The sequence below is a fragment of the Cotesia glomerata genome, linkage group LG3 (genome assembly GCF_020080835.1).
Source record: "Cotesia glomerata isolate CgM1 linkage group LG3, MPM_Cglom_v2.3, whole genome shotgun sequence".
NCBI lineage: Eukaryota > Metazoa > Arthropoda > Insecta > Hymenoptera > Braconidae > Cotesia > Cotesia glomerata.
This window is the reverse complement of record NC_058160.1, coordinates 3,054,067-3,069,472: the sequence shown is the minus strand read 5'-3', so window position 1 is coordinate 3,069,472 and position 15,406 is coordinate 3,054,067. Positions and strand designations below refer to the sequence as shown.

At 27.4% G+C, this 15,406-nt stretch overlaps 1 protein-coding gene across 2 annotated transcripts in view; it reads right to left on the bottom strand.

The window, feature by feature from the left end:
* LOC123262109 overlaps positions 1-15,406 on the bottom strand; it is a 37,031-nt gene that overhangs the window by 2,664 nt on the left and 18,961 nt on the right. For both annotated transcript variants that reach the window (XM_044724150.1, XM_044724151.1), the window contains exons 2-7: positions 10,265-10,388; positions 6,770-6,985; positions 2,795-2,908; positions 2,497-2,630; positions 2,257-2,407; positions 514-1,100 (exon numbers count right to left, since the gene is read on the bottom strand). In XM_044724150.1, the coding sequence (XP_044580085.1) occupies positions 514-1,100; positions 2,257-2,407; positions 2,497-2,630; positions 2,795-2,908; positions 6,770-6,985; positions 10,265-10,373 (1,311 nt within the window). In that variant the 5' untranslated portion in view covers positions 10,374-10,388. The remainder of the gene's footprint in view (positions 1-513; positions 1,101-2,256; positions 2,408-2,496; positions 2,631-2,794; positions 2,909-6,769; positions 6,986-10,264; positions 10,389-15,406) is intronic.

Sequence of the window (15,406 nt, the reverse complement as noted above, 5' to 3'; positions counted from 1 at the left end):
TTTTTATCGACGTATGAGAGAAATTTTATAGCAATGTAAAAAAAAATCGTCACATTATCGAGCCAATTTCTGTGAAGTTGTAAGTAGTAAAAAAATGATATGTCATAAAGAAATTTCACTTCTTACCTGTGTACTCTGGTACACACACATATTTTTTTGATAAAATATTCATAAAAAGAATTTTAAATAAGTCTTTTGAATAAAAACTGTCGATGTAAATATTTAGTGAAAAAATTGGATTTTTTGCCAAGATAGCTGTTAGGGAGCGTGGCCTGGGCAGGTTGCTAAGATACCAGTAAATGGGGCGTGGCTTAGCCCCGTTGCTAAAGAGAGTTGCTAGGGGGCGTGTCTAAAGAGCATTAGAAAGGAGATTTGGTAACTTTTTCCCTATTATTTAATTTTTAAATGTTTAATAATCATGAAATTTTTTTAATACAATTATTTTTCATACAATTAATTTTTCTAACTGTTAATAATGAATAAATAAATAATTAAATTTATTAATTCACTTACCAACAGTAATTGTCGATCAAAGTAAGCCGGATTGAAATACAACTTCCTCCGCTGAATACCCGGTAATACCGACATATCAAACTGCTGGTGATGCAATTGCTGCTGAAACTGATTAGCAGTATCAGCAGTCTCAACAATCCTGACATCTTCCTCGGGCAAGCGCTCAGCAATTATTGCGGAGGATGACGAACCCATCATTGAGTCGTTAGCATGCTCGACAAACATCGCATGGGGATGAATAATAGCAGAGGTTACTTTCTCGAATCCGGTGTCGGGGTCAGTTGGATTGTACTCCTCGCCAACGGGGTCACTAGTCTCGCTGTGAAGGCTATTGCTGTCACTTTCAAAGTGTCGGTTCAGCAAAGGATTATTTTTTATCAGTCCCGCGGCCTCGCGGCTAGGAATTGTCAGTTCTGGGTCTCGGGCATTTCTTTTCCGTCGGGCTTTGCGGGTGTGTAGGTACAGAGACACGCTTGCGATGTATATCAATACTAACAGCAGGATTGAGATTCCTATCGCCGTATATTCGAGTGTTGAGAGGCCTTGGTGATATGGTCCAGTCGAGACGAATGAAACTTCTCGAATATCTGAAATTATATTTTTATTTTTAGAAATTACTTTATTCTCTTGATATTTTCAATATTTTTTAATTAATTTTATCAGGCTATGAAATTAAATAAATTATTTACTATAACTTTTTAATTTTTTCTAAAAATGTGTTCGTTAAGTAACGTGTTATATTAATATTAGTTAATCAAATTAAAAACCGTGTCAGAGAAGCTCTTTAGAAGAGTGAAAAAAAAGTTATTTTTTTTTTTTAATATCTAATAATTTGGAATTGAATCTCTTTTAAGGAGCTTTTAGCGATTATGCGCCCTCTGTTGAAGATTTTTCACACTACATTTGATCGAAAAATTACATATAATGTTATATGGCCTATTAGAAAATTTCTTTACGAAATATATATATTTTTTTACGAAATATATAAAAATTAGTCATATCAGGCTATTTATGGACGTATATAATTTTTCAACTATTCGTAGTATTGAAAATTTCCGACAGATGGCGTATGATCGCTGAATCTTCTCCATATAGGAGAGTTAAATTTGAGGTGTTAAGATAGGAATAATTTTTTTGACTCTTTTAAAGAGCTTATTTGACATTTGTTTTTAGTTTTATCGATTACTGAACCAACTTTTATTTAAAATAATGTACGCAGTAAAAAATTTTGCGTCAGTGCGTCAAAAAATTTTATGTTAAAAATTTTTATGTTAAATATTTAACACTTTTTTGTGTTAATTTAACACAATAAATGTTAAATTTACATAAAAAAGTGTTAAATATTTAACACAAACATTTTTAACACAAAATTTTTTGACGAAATGACGTAAAATTTTTTACTGTGTAGGGTAGAAGTACCGTTTGTGGTCACTGTACCGTTTATAGCCATTTATTGTTCAAATAAACGATAGAAATGAATTTATATTAATAAACTATTACAAACTCAATTTATTTTAATATAAATTTTTTAAAATTTAACAAAAATATGGTTATAATATTATAATTTTTTCTGCTAAGGTGGCCAAAAACGGTACTTCTACCCTATCACTTGTAGATATTTCTAGAAAAAATAAAAAAATTATTTTTTGATTCTCATCCATAGCCTGATATGGTAATAGATGAATATATCAGAAAATTTTTTCACAAATAATTGACTTTTAAAATGAAAAATAATGAACTCACTGCTTCTTGATGGCGAACCCGCGACTCTAAACGCGACACAAGGTATAAAGACACCTGGATTTGTTGAATTAGGCGACGCATCTCTGCAGACTAATTTAACCGCGATTAATTTACCTTCCGCGGATTCTCTCAGTCCAACGTCACCTATCCACTGCAAAATAATAAATTTAATTTAATTATCAGAGAATTTAATACCGTATGAAATAAATCATAGCGTTTATAAATTACTCAATTATTTACCTGAATAAACGTTTTGTTTTGATCTTTGAAAAGTCGGAACGGCGACTCTGTACTGGATAAATTTCTGAACTCCGACCAGCCTGATCTTCCGAGCTGTTGAGCGCCAGCGATACCACATACTGGGGCCGTAACACCTGTACCACGTTATAATGATTTCTTTTAAAATTTGCAGAAGTAGTATTAGTTAGTAGTAGTAGTTGCATGGAAAAGTAGTAGTAGGTTAACGCATATTTATATATAATAATGAATAATGAGATATAGCAATTGATTATCTCGTTATTTTCATAAACTCACTTACCCTGAAATTGAATTTCTGCTTGAGGATAAATTATCTGTCCAAGTTGCGGCAAAAATACGTAAGGAATTCTTTCCACAACACCGGCATTGCTGATAAAACCTGTGACTCTGCATTCTGAAAATTACCACTGTTTAGATTTTTCATCCTACATCTTTCGTAATTATTATTATTCTTATTTATTTATTATTATTCGTTTTATTAGTGAACTGTTTTATCGATTGACACTGACTGGTTTATCTAATCTTGTAAATTAAATCAAATTGTAGTAATGATAAAGTTTGATAAAATTGGTTGATAAAATTTAATCTTGAAATAAATTTATGGATTTTATCTTAAATAATTAAAATTATTAATAATTAATAATGAATTTTTAATAGAATTTTTTTGGCTTTTTTAATAGATTTCGTCTGATTTCAAGGAATGGGGGATAAAGTATGCAGAGTTTTAACGAATGGTGAGTCAAAATTGTTTTGTTGGTGGATTTTTTTTGTACTTGAAAGGATTAAATAGTCGAAATGATCATCTAGTTATTGCAGAGTATTTTAAATTTAACTTGATAGGAATTAATACTACTTAGGTAATTAAATAAAAAATCTCTATTAATGTGTTTATCAACCCTATTATTTAATTTATAATTCTTACATTAATGACAGCTGTAAAATTTTATTTTCGAATATATTTATAAACTTCATCAATATTATGAGTGTTATTATCTATAATATTAATATTGTTTATCAGAATTAACTCAATAAATTTAACATTTACAATTGTCAATTTTATTGTAAACTTTATAATCTCCAAAAAAATATTTATAATTCGAATAATTGACCGATAGTAATAGCTATCATGTAATAAACTAAGAAAAATTTCATCTAAAAAATCATAATCCTCGATAGTAACCGTTACTATCCTTAATAATAACTACTACAATTTAAATTAAAAATATTACGATGCTTTCTTATAGAAACTTCTATTGAATGATTATTAATTCTGATTACAAAATTATGAAATTAATTTCAACATTTGAAAATTTTGTTACTATATTAGATGGTTAACTCTAAAAATTTCAAATTGTAGATCATAATTTAATTCTCTCCGTATAGAATTCGAAATGTACTAAAATTCCTTTTAATAATGATTAAATTTCAATTTTTAGGAAAATTATACAATTTTCTCTAAATATCGTGTGAGTTTTGAAATAATTAAATTAATTGTAAATCCTTGCAATAGTCTAGAGATTTTTTAATAACTTATTAATTTTTTAACAATTTTGAACTATAAAATTCTTGTAATTTTTTATTTTGTTTGAAATATCAAACTAGACAAAATTTTTTCAATATAAAAATTATTCTAAAAAAAAATCTAAAAGCATTTTCAACAATTAAAAATCTTCTAAATAACACATACAAAAATTGAGTCGCTGAAAAATAAAAACATCTAATCAACTATGATGAATGAAAACATTAGTTTCCAATAAATTTCAAACCAAAAAAAAAAAAAACAGAATAAAAATAAAATTTATCTGTGCTGAGCAAGTTAGTTTAGAATCTTTAGAATTTACAATTGGACACGAGTGATTTACGCTATTGCAAGTTTTCCCGTTGCTGGATTTTTTATTAAAATAAACTTTATTCCCCGGTTAAAACTCCTCTAAATGTTAATATAAGTAAAAGTAATGTCGAGATGCTAAGTAAAGTCTCCGCAGGGATTGAAACCCTTGAACCCTGACCCCGTAAACTCGACATTCAATCTATCTCCGTAAATACCCACATATATTACATTGTATCAACAAAATCCAACCATAAATCCAGTTCGGTTTTTACCAAGCAAGAAAAAATAATAAATATAAATATCAGTAATTAAAAATTCAATCTTGAATTTAATAACGCTTTTGACGATAATAGTGCTTTTGTCACTGGACATTTTGTCGACCCGTGAAATTTGAAGCAACAAACTCGCGTAATTATCAGCCTCCGTGCTAATATACGACCCTAAGCATCAATGAATCTTATTACATATTCAGGGACTTTTTAATTAAATTTATGAATTTATAAGTTAAATTGAAGTTTCATATTAAAAGAGATTTTTTATCGAGATTATATCATCAAGCCACATATCTCGTATCTCATAATTCATGTCCCTTTCGTTACTTATATTATTATGTTATTTCATACATACAATGCCGAGTGGCAACAGCAAGAAGGTCTTAATAGAATTTCGCACTCTTATGTCCGCAACTTTTCTAAATTGTTTCATTAATGTCCAGCTGCAGCTTATGAAAATTATTATTATTCATTTCGTTTGTTGTACATACTAATGTACTAATGTGGTTTTTATGCGTGGTATTATCATTATTTTCGCTAGTATTATCATTACTATACTCGCGTGTTAGACTCACTAAGGAGAAGGACGTGTACATATGATTTTCGCATGACCTTTAACTTTTATTTTCATTCATCTTTTTGTTCATTAAAACCGTGGTTGTATTTATCTGACTTAGAAATTTTTTGTTTGAATGATAATGACTTTGTGATTAAGCGTAAGTGATTTCGTTATTTTTTATAATTTATTTCAGGATAATAAAGATTACTTGCAGCTAAATAAATCCCAATTTGGATTTTTGTTAGTGTAATTTTGAAAAAATTTGTTTGGATTTTTTCGAGCGAGTTTATAAATATTAAATAATTAATCTTGTAGTGAGCAATTTAAAAATTATAATTTTTATTAAAAATCAATTTTTGGGGTTTTTTAATTAAAACTTGTCCTAAAAAATGGAGATAAGAAAAAATCAACAAGAAATTTTTTTTATAAAAAATTTAATTTTATATAATTAAGTATTCTTACAATTATTTTGTATCTTCAAAATTTCTTCCCGAATTTTAACTTCAGACTTTATAAACTAAAGTAATATATAAGAAATATATAAAAAATATATTTTAAATATATTAAAAATCTATAAAAAATATATAAAAAATATGTATAGTAAATATATTTTTAATAACTAACTTTTGACCGATTTTCATATATATTTTATATATTTTAAATATATTTTAGATATTTTCAAAATATATCTTAAACTACATAAAAAATACATAGCTAAAAATATAAAAAAAATATATCTTGAATATATTTAAAATATATTTGAAATATATAAAATATATATGAAAATCGGCCAAAAATTAGCTATTAAAAATATATTTACTATACATAATTTATATATATTTATTATAGATTTTTAATATATTTTTTATATATTTCGATATATATTTTTTTATATTTTTTTTCATGGGGGTAATCATCATTCAGGTGAATTTTCTTTTAAATATTAACAACAATATCATTACTTTTATCATAAAAAAAATTAAATTATAAATATCAACATCAAAAATCTGCAAACAATCGAGAAAGTGGCTTTTGACGAACTGAAAGTGTAAAAATAAAATTTATTCTTCTACATTTTCTCTTTTCTTGACGTCATAAATAAAAGCGCTGACGATCAATCTGGAGAGGAATTTCCATAATTGGAAAGTTAATAAATCAACCCCTGATTGTAAATTCGGCGATAATGTGCGTTTCCTACGGCCTCTGAATTGCAAATTAGCGATAGTGATAATGGTAATTAACCTGTCTTAGGACCAACTCGGTGAATTTTTTATTTTTTCATGAATTATTAAGTATAAACCTACACGAATGTACTCACATGTCAGGAATGTTTTATGGGCATCGACCCAAATATTTTAATTTGTTTATTTTGCATAAATAAATTTTTCACGGTAACTAAAAATTAGTTTATGAGAAAAAAATTACAATTATAATTGAATGAGTAAATTGAACAGTCTCCGATGATTGATCACTTATTACAGTATTATTATACAGAGATTTTCGCCAGCGCATCACGTGTAGAAATATAATTTAAAAAAAGGATCGCTTTTGATTATAATTGTGATAAAAATGATATTGATAATAACAACTTACCGTGGATATCGCTCACGCAAATGTTCAAGTCCTCACGAAAAAGAGCCAGCTCTGATTTACATTGACAGACACAGGTTGTGTTTGTGGCGACTGGGCTCGTTGTTACGCTGGATGTTAATGATGATGAATTAATGCCATCAGATACTTGGGATATTTGTCGTTTGTAAGGATTCGCTGTTCCGCTACTGACAGCTGTGCATGCAGTAGCGCAAGAACCTTCACGCAAATAAAATAAATCTTGTTATTCATAGCTCCCAGCAGAGTTGCAAATATTGAGTACTTTTTTTAATGCATTCCTTTTTCATTACTAAGTATTACTTGAATTAGTAATTAAAAAAAAGAAAAATAAAAAATATATCTTATTTTTACTTGGAATTCTTGCCATTATTAAGTATAACATTATTTTTTATTTAGTAACAAATAAAATACTAGTAACTTTTTATTTTTATTTTACGAATTTACCAATATCAAATATTACTGGCCTGAATAATTAAGGAAAACAAATATTAAAAAAATGCTTTCATAATACTTGACATCAGTAGCCATTATCGAAATTTATTTTAATTCAATTTATTTTTTTTTAGAACTCCATACTCGAATGTACATAAAAAAATTTACTGCCTCAGAAGCTTCACTAAAGTTTTTTAATATCATGAGAAAAACCTCTTCTATTATGTCAATTAATAGTTTTACTAGCAACCTGCAGTCAGACTACCGAAAATTGACTACCGAAAATTGCGAATTAAAAATAAGTAAAATTATGCTTTATTAAACAATGACATATTAAATTGCACTGTACTTTCTTAACTATAGATATTTTTAGATATATAAACTCATCTCGATGATACACTCATTAAGAGCCTTCATTTGAGTACCCACATGCATTTTTGATATATTTTACATATATACATATATATAATATATAAATAAATGATGTGGGTACTCAAATGAAAGGTCTCGATGAGTGTAATATCGGGATGAGCTTATATCTTTAAAAAAGTCAATAGTTCACAAGATACAAGGTCATTTCTTAATTATTTTTATTAATTAAATTGCACTGTATTTTCTTAACTATTGACATTTTTATAGATATAAGCTCATTATGATGTTACACTCATCAAGAGCTTTCATTTGAGTACCCATATGCATTTTGATATATTTTTCATATATACATATATATAATATATATAAATATATGTATATATGTATATATATTATATATATGTATATATATATATATATATATATATATATATATATGCTGCTATATATATATATATATATATATATATTTATATATATATATTTACTTTGTATTTACTGTACTTATTATTTTGTACTATTTTGTATTATTTGATGATGGTCCTGAGGGAGCCTAGGCTCCAGGACTAAATAAACATTTATCTATCTATATGAAAAAATGATGTGGGTACTTAAATGAAAGGTATTAGTGAGTGTAACATCGGGATGAGCTTATATCTTTAAAGGTGTCAATAGCTCACAAGATACACCGTCATTTCTTAATTATGTAGCTTGAGCTAGAGCATTTTCGAGTCCAGCCTCAATACTTATTAATAGAAATCAACTATCGTTGAGAATGACATGAAACCTTGAAAAGGCACAAATTCCGGATACAAAACTGTTCTTCTCTATTCATAATATAGATTATAGTATAAAAATCTTCCTATACTTTTTTAATAATAGTTTCGATAATAATGTATAAACTATTCACACAAACTTATTGGAACTATTCCATTCTTTTATGGGAATAGTTCCTATATTATGATGGATAAAAATGAAAAATATTAATACGTTATCGAATTGTAAAATAGAATTATAAATTATAATTTCATTAAAGTAATTTGATCATCGAGTATTTTTTATTTGTATTTTCTATCACATCATTAAATTGAAACTTTTTATTTTTACTTCAAATTTGTCTCAGTATTAAATACCGATTATTTTTATTTATTGGTAATTTCAAATACAATAAAATTTTTTATTCTTACTGCAAATAAACTTCAAATAAAAAATACAATTTAATTGTATTTTAAATTTTCTCCATTAGTAAATATATTAAATATTGTAATGTCAGTATTTTTTAATTAGAAATTTTACAACTCTGGCTCCCAGTATTTAACGGTATTTGTTTACATGATTTTCGTATCAATAATTATTTTTAAAAATTAAGTTTTAGGTAAATATTATATTATTTTAATATTTTTGATAATTTTTAGCAAAAAAGTTTGGAAAATCCAAAAGTGTACGCCTCATAACGCCCATTCATTTTTTAAGAAAAAAATTAATTGTGTAATTGATCAAAAAAAAAAAAAATATAATTAAGTAATTTCTTACAGAGTATTTTTTATTTTTTTTCTAAATATCGGCGCCCTTTTTTCTTGTCATATGCGCACGCAGTCTAAAAAAATCTAGCTTGATTAAGTGGCGCCATAGTCTTCACGTGACAAATAAGAAAAGTTCGTTTGTCTTTGTACGGTTGTATCGTAGTGAATTTTAATAAAAATTCAATTAAAAAAAAAATACGTAAACCAGGCCACTGATATGAAATACGGACCCAGTTCATCGAATTCTTAAACTAATAAAAAAGGTCCGGTCTTAAAATATCAATTTATTCGGGAGTAATCGTTGGTACATCCAAAATGAGGTGACATCCGGACGTCCACGTAAAATTTTTTTCAAAATAGCAACATGAAATGATTTAATTAAGAAAGTAAAAGATGGTTTAATTTAAGTGTTTTTTCGGTGTACATCTACTTATATCATTGTATAAGTGTAATATGGTTGTGATAGAGGCATTTAAAGATCACAAAATTGCTTGACCTTGACGAGTCGAGTATAAAGCACAACCTCACGCGCTTCGCGCTATGAGGCGTGCAAAAAAAATTTAGCTCTGAAATTAGAAGGAATTTATGGTTTTTTAGTTTGTTTAAAAAATTTTTTTTTTTCGTAATTTTTTGAACCAACTTGGTAATTTTTTTGTTAAGTTTTGAGATTAAAAAATTTAATAATTTAATTTTTATAAAGAGTTTTTAATTTTTTGAGGGTATAATAAAAAACTTCAGTCTAATTTGAATAAAATTAATTTTTCAAGAAGATTTTATCCATTAAAAAATTTTTTTAAATGTAATAATTTATTAATTTTGAATTAAATGACAAGAAATAAATGATTGAGAGGACTAGCTTTAACCAGTTATAGGTGTTAAATATATTCCAACAAAACTAGTCGTGTATATCAAAGTGAAAAAGATAAATCTCGGATAGTTCGCACGAATGTCGAAACAAGTAAAGTACTTAGCATATTTTTAACACAATCATTATTTTGGAATGACCTATTTTTCAGTACCAATAATTAAAAATTATTAGTGTCATAAATTCAATTTTAAAGATAATACTTTTATTGAATAAATTCAAAATAGCGCTTAATAATAGTAATAAGTAATAAAAAATATAATAAATAGTGAAGTAGCAACATACCCTCGACAGTAAAAATATCACCGTCAATATGTCGAACCACTGAAATTTCTTGTCCTGATACGATGATAATTTGTAAGCTGGTCGTAAGTATGAATAACGATAGAAACATTTTTTTATCGGCATTCTGAAAAAAAAAAAAAAAAAATAAATGATAGTAAAAAAAAAAGTATATAAAAATTAACATAAAACAAGGTTTTCAATCTTTTGCATGCGTAAAAAAAAAAAAAAAATAAAAAATATATATTTGATAGTTGTCCAATAGAAAACCACGACGATAATTATATGACTGGACATGATATTTATGAGTCTGTGAATCATCTACCCGAAGTATCAGGCAATTTGCCAAAATAAAGATATCTCGTTTATGTCTCTATACGCCGGAAACCCGTTACTTTTTTATTTCAATGTGTTTTATTGATTTAACGAGATTGTCAACTTGAAAAATCTATTCCATTTAGAGTTTTATTAAAATTCACTTTATACTTTTAGTTTTAGCTTCACTGTACACTTGAGTGAATAATAAAAGTATTACTTTTAATTTACTACACGGAGCGATAATTGTATTTATTTATTTCTCGGTATTTAAATAATTCAGAGTTTGTGGAATTTTTTTACTACGGTGAATTTGCTGTTAAAAATATTTAAGTTATCAAGATTTTTAGTCTTATCAAAAACTAGTTAATTAATTTCAAGATTAACTAAAAAATTCTTGTGCATAAATTCATTTTTTTAAAATTTTTTTTTAATCAAAATGAAATTTTAAATTTTAGGTTGCTCAGTATAATATCAATTGGTTAATATTTTATGAATTCGCTCGAAAAGCTACAAAATAAATGAAAAACTTGAAAAATATCTCATAAATAAATTTTTGATGAAATTTACAACTAAAATTGACAGCTCTTGCAGCTGTAAGTCATTAAATTAAAAATCAAAAGTTTCAAAAGCCCAATTAATAACATCCTTTAATGAAGCAATAATTGACTGCCAATTATAATTTTATCAGATGAATTACCAGAAGAACACCTCCAAAAAAGTCCAGTAATAATAATAAATGGTCGAAATAAAACATTGTAGAGGTATTTTGATGAGGCGAAAGCCAAAAAATTGATCACTGAAGATCCGTGACGCGAAAACCCGTCAATATATACAATTATAACTTCGGTTCGAAAAAAGCCACCCAAACGAAACAGAGACAAGAGAACTTTAAACTTTTAATGATGCCCTAGCGGAATCCATCCGATGGATAATTAGTAGCATTGCGTCGATTCCTCGCGTATTTGGAGCATCCAAATGATTTAAAACGTCCCATCACGTCACATCAGTTAGTATATAAATATACAGTTAGCCAACTTATTGATAAGTACAGCTCCCTTACTTGGTTTTTTCCTTCTCATCACCCGGAAGACAAATGCAACATCCACTTATCCTTATATACATTTATAATTTACATCATTATCATTATCATTATGTATACAATTGGGTTGAATCCTTTTATACTTAAAACTTATCCTCAACTCCTTAACATGACATTCTCGAGCTCTGTTGAGGCATTAAACTTTTATTTTAACGAGTCTTTAGGGTCTTTAGCGGGCACGTATCGGTGGGAGTTTTAAGTGACACGAAGGATATGAAGGACCGCTTGTTAGATCCCGTTGCATATCATCATCTCGTCTCATCTGATCGGTGCATAGGAGGTGTTTCAAGATAAAAAAATGTAAAAATATAAAATATGTTATAAGTCATGAAATATTGTAGGCGTGGTTTGAATTATACGGTGATGAAACAAAGAACGAATGCAAATTTAAATATTCTAAAATAAGACGCATCAATTCGTGCTGTTATGCATCAACGAGTATACCGATGCGGTGATTTGCTCCTAGTGATGTGTAGTAAGGATCTTGGATTTATGATTCGGAATTATTCTGCTTGAATGGGATTTGTTTTATTACAAAATATTTATAGCAATAAAAACAGAAATATTTGGTAAATTTAAACATCATATTCTTAAGCATTTTTTGATAAAAAAAAATTTTTTTAACAAAATTTAATAATAAATCTTTTACTGAAAGAAAAGATCAATTTTAAGGAGCACAGACAGTGTGAAATTTTCAAAAAATCGATTTTTTTTTCATATTTCGATAGATTATACCTTTAAAAATAACATACTCAAATTTTAAATCGATATCTCAAATAGTTTTTGAGTTACAGCCATTTAAAAAGTAGCCGCTCGGCAGTTAGATCGTTGCATTAGCTACAGAAAAACGCGTTTTTCTCAAAACAGCATTTTTCGAATTTGCTGGAGTGATCCAGAAACAAAAACAAATGATCCGATCACTACCAAATTTTTTTCCGCATGTTCTGTATATAATTCTCCATACGATGACCCTCCAGTTTTTTGATCTGATCAAAAATTGAATTTTGGCAGGCCAAAAACGACCAAAATTTTGGGTAAAATTCAACTTTTTTTTTTTAAAACGCCTCCATTTCGTCAATTTTTGATATTTTTTTACGACCATGGTTCATCGTACGGACAATATCTTCTAGTTTAACGAGGATTTTTTTTTTTTTGGTTTTATCCACGGAGAAGGTCGGAATCACTCGCGTGTAACTCGGAAAATATTTAATTTTTTTGTTCAAAAATTTTACTGTATATTCTTAAAATATGTATTAATATACCCTTAAAATTTTAAAACACTCAACTTTGCCGTTACTTGCCGTAAATTTAATATTTTTACCACAATCACATCATCCATTTATTGCGATGAATTATATATTTTAAAACTTCTGGTAGAACATTGCGCTCAAGGCATAAAATGTAAATATAAATATAAATATTAAATATGTATACTTTAAACTGGAGTGTCGGTCGTTGCTCGTCAAGGTCATACGGAGAAACAACAGATGGATGGATAGATGATGTAATAACAACAATCATATAAATAATAATAATAGTATAAAAAATTAGCAAGACACTTTGAATAATATAGTTGAACAGTTGCGAAAGATCCTGTTGGATGGTGATATCATGCAGAAGACGAAAATTTACTTAAGTGCTACTCTATATCGTGTAACGACTCTCTTATTACGTATGATCACAGCGCGTGTCTTCAGACGAACTAGACATTATATTAGTCGAGTACGATCTGCGTACTGTAAATCGGGTTCTTAAAGTCTATTTCTTCGTTTTGTATACCTATGTATGCAATACGATTATGATTTGTGATTTTAGGTTATAGAATATGGAATTACTTCCGCGTACGCCCGGACAATTGTAGTTTTGATGGCAAGATCTAGGCCGGATGTTTATTACACTGACCTGCTGGTTTTCATTTTTATTTAACGTGCTTTTTATTTGTTGAGTTATTTTTCTGGGGAAATTAAAGTTTATGGTTTTATAATTCGGTAAAAAATTTGATTTTTGGGTGGGGGGTATTGAAGCCGATTCAACTGTTGGTAATTTGTCGATAAATATTTTTGATATAGTCTAATATGGGATGAGTCGGTCATACCAAGCAGTATAAGTATATAAAGTTTAAAAATGAATTTTAAATATAATATTTAATTTTTATATGAAATATAAATAGGTTCAGCAGTTGATTAAGTTAAAAATTAATGACATGTAGCTTCTTAAGAGAGTGAAAAAATGATTTTTATTTTACATTTAAGACTTCAAAATTATAACTTTCTTATAGTGAGACAATTTAGCGATCATGCGCCATCTGTCGAAGGTATTAAGAATTATAAATAGGGAAAACAGGAAAATTTATCCCTGACATTGTTACATCAAATTATTCGATATGGCTGTATATGATCATACACAGAAAGAAAAATTTCTTGACTGGAGAACAAAATTCTTGGCTCAAGAAAATTTTCAGCTGCCTGAAGTAAGACCGAAGTTGTGTTGGCCGAAGTAAAAATATTTCTTAAAATTCTATTTTTGGTGGAAGTAATTTTTTCTTAATTCAAATTATCATAAATACTTGATACAATAAATTTTTATATTTGATTAAGATTTTTAGATACTTTAGGGAAGCAGCGCCACCTACTTCAGCTGAAAAAAAATTTTCTCACCTTCAGAAAATTTTTCTCTTGAATATTTGATACCCATTTTATATTATTTTAGCGTGCAATTATACATATTGAATGAAAAAAAAAAAATGATTCAATATTATTTGATATTTACTTGTTGGAACAAGAGAGAAATTTTCTCAAGAAAATTTACTTCTATCAAGAACTAAATTTTTTGGAGCAAGAGGCTGAATTTTCTCAAAACAACAAGATTTTATTGACTTAAATAAATTTTCTTGGATCAAGATACGTATTTTTTAAAGCAAAAGAATTAATTTTGTTGGAATAAGTGAGATTTCTTGTGTCAAAAAAAAAAGTTTTTTTTTCGCTCAAGAAAATAATTAGGAAGAAAAATATTTTCTTGGCTCAAGTGAACCTTTTTTTCTGTGTGGATTAACAACTAAAGAAGAAAACTTTCTTTTATTGAAAATAAATTATCAAGAAGGAAACTAAAACATAATTCATTATTACTAACCCAAAAAAAAAAAAATCAAGATAAGTTGTTTTCATATGCTATCATTATCACTCTCTGTTATTTACCGACCACTAATTAAATAATTTCACTTTACCTTAAAAGACCACCGAAATAGTAAAGAAACGCATAATAGCAGTCATAAAAACAAGTAATACGTCTTAATCATAGTTTATTGAGAAAAAAAATAATTTTTAATTATCTGATGTTCTATTATATATCTACCGATGGATCACCGGCAGCTGATTTACAGCTAATCAACAAATTTTTAACGGTACCACTATCTGCTAAAATAAAACATGTAATAAAACTGTCCGCGTTAACAGCTACCAGTAGAAAATTACACATTAGATTATTTATTATACTCTATTAAAAATAAAAAAAAAAAATAAAATTGACTGACTCTTAAAGTTTATTATTATTGTTAAAAAATTTTAATTATTAATTTCGATTAAAATTTTAATCAGTGAGATTAAAAATACAACTATCGTGCGGTCTATTGAATTGCAGGCACGCGAGTAAGAGATATATAATAACGATGGAAGACAAAAATATAAAGCAGTTTTATTGCACTGCTAACAGAAATAAAAAGATTAAAAATT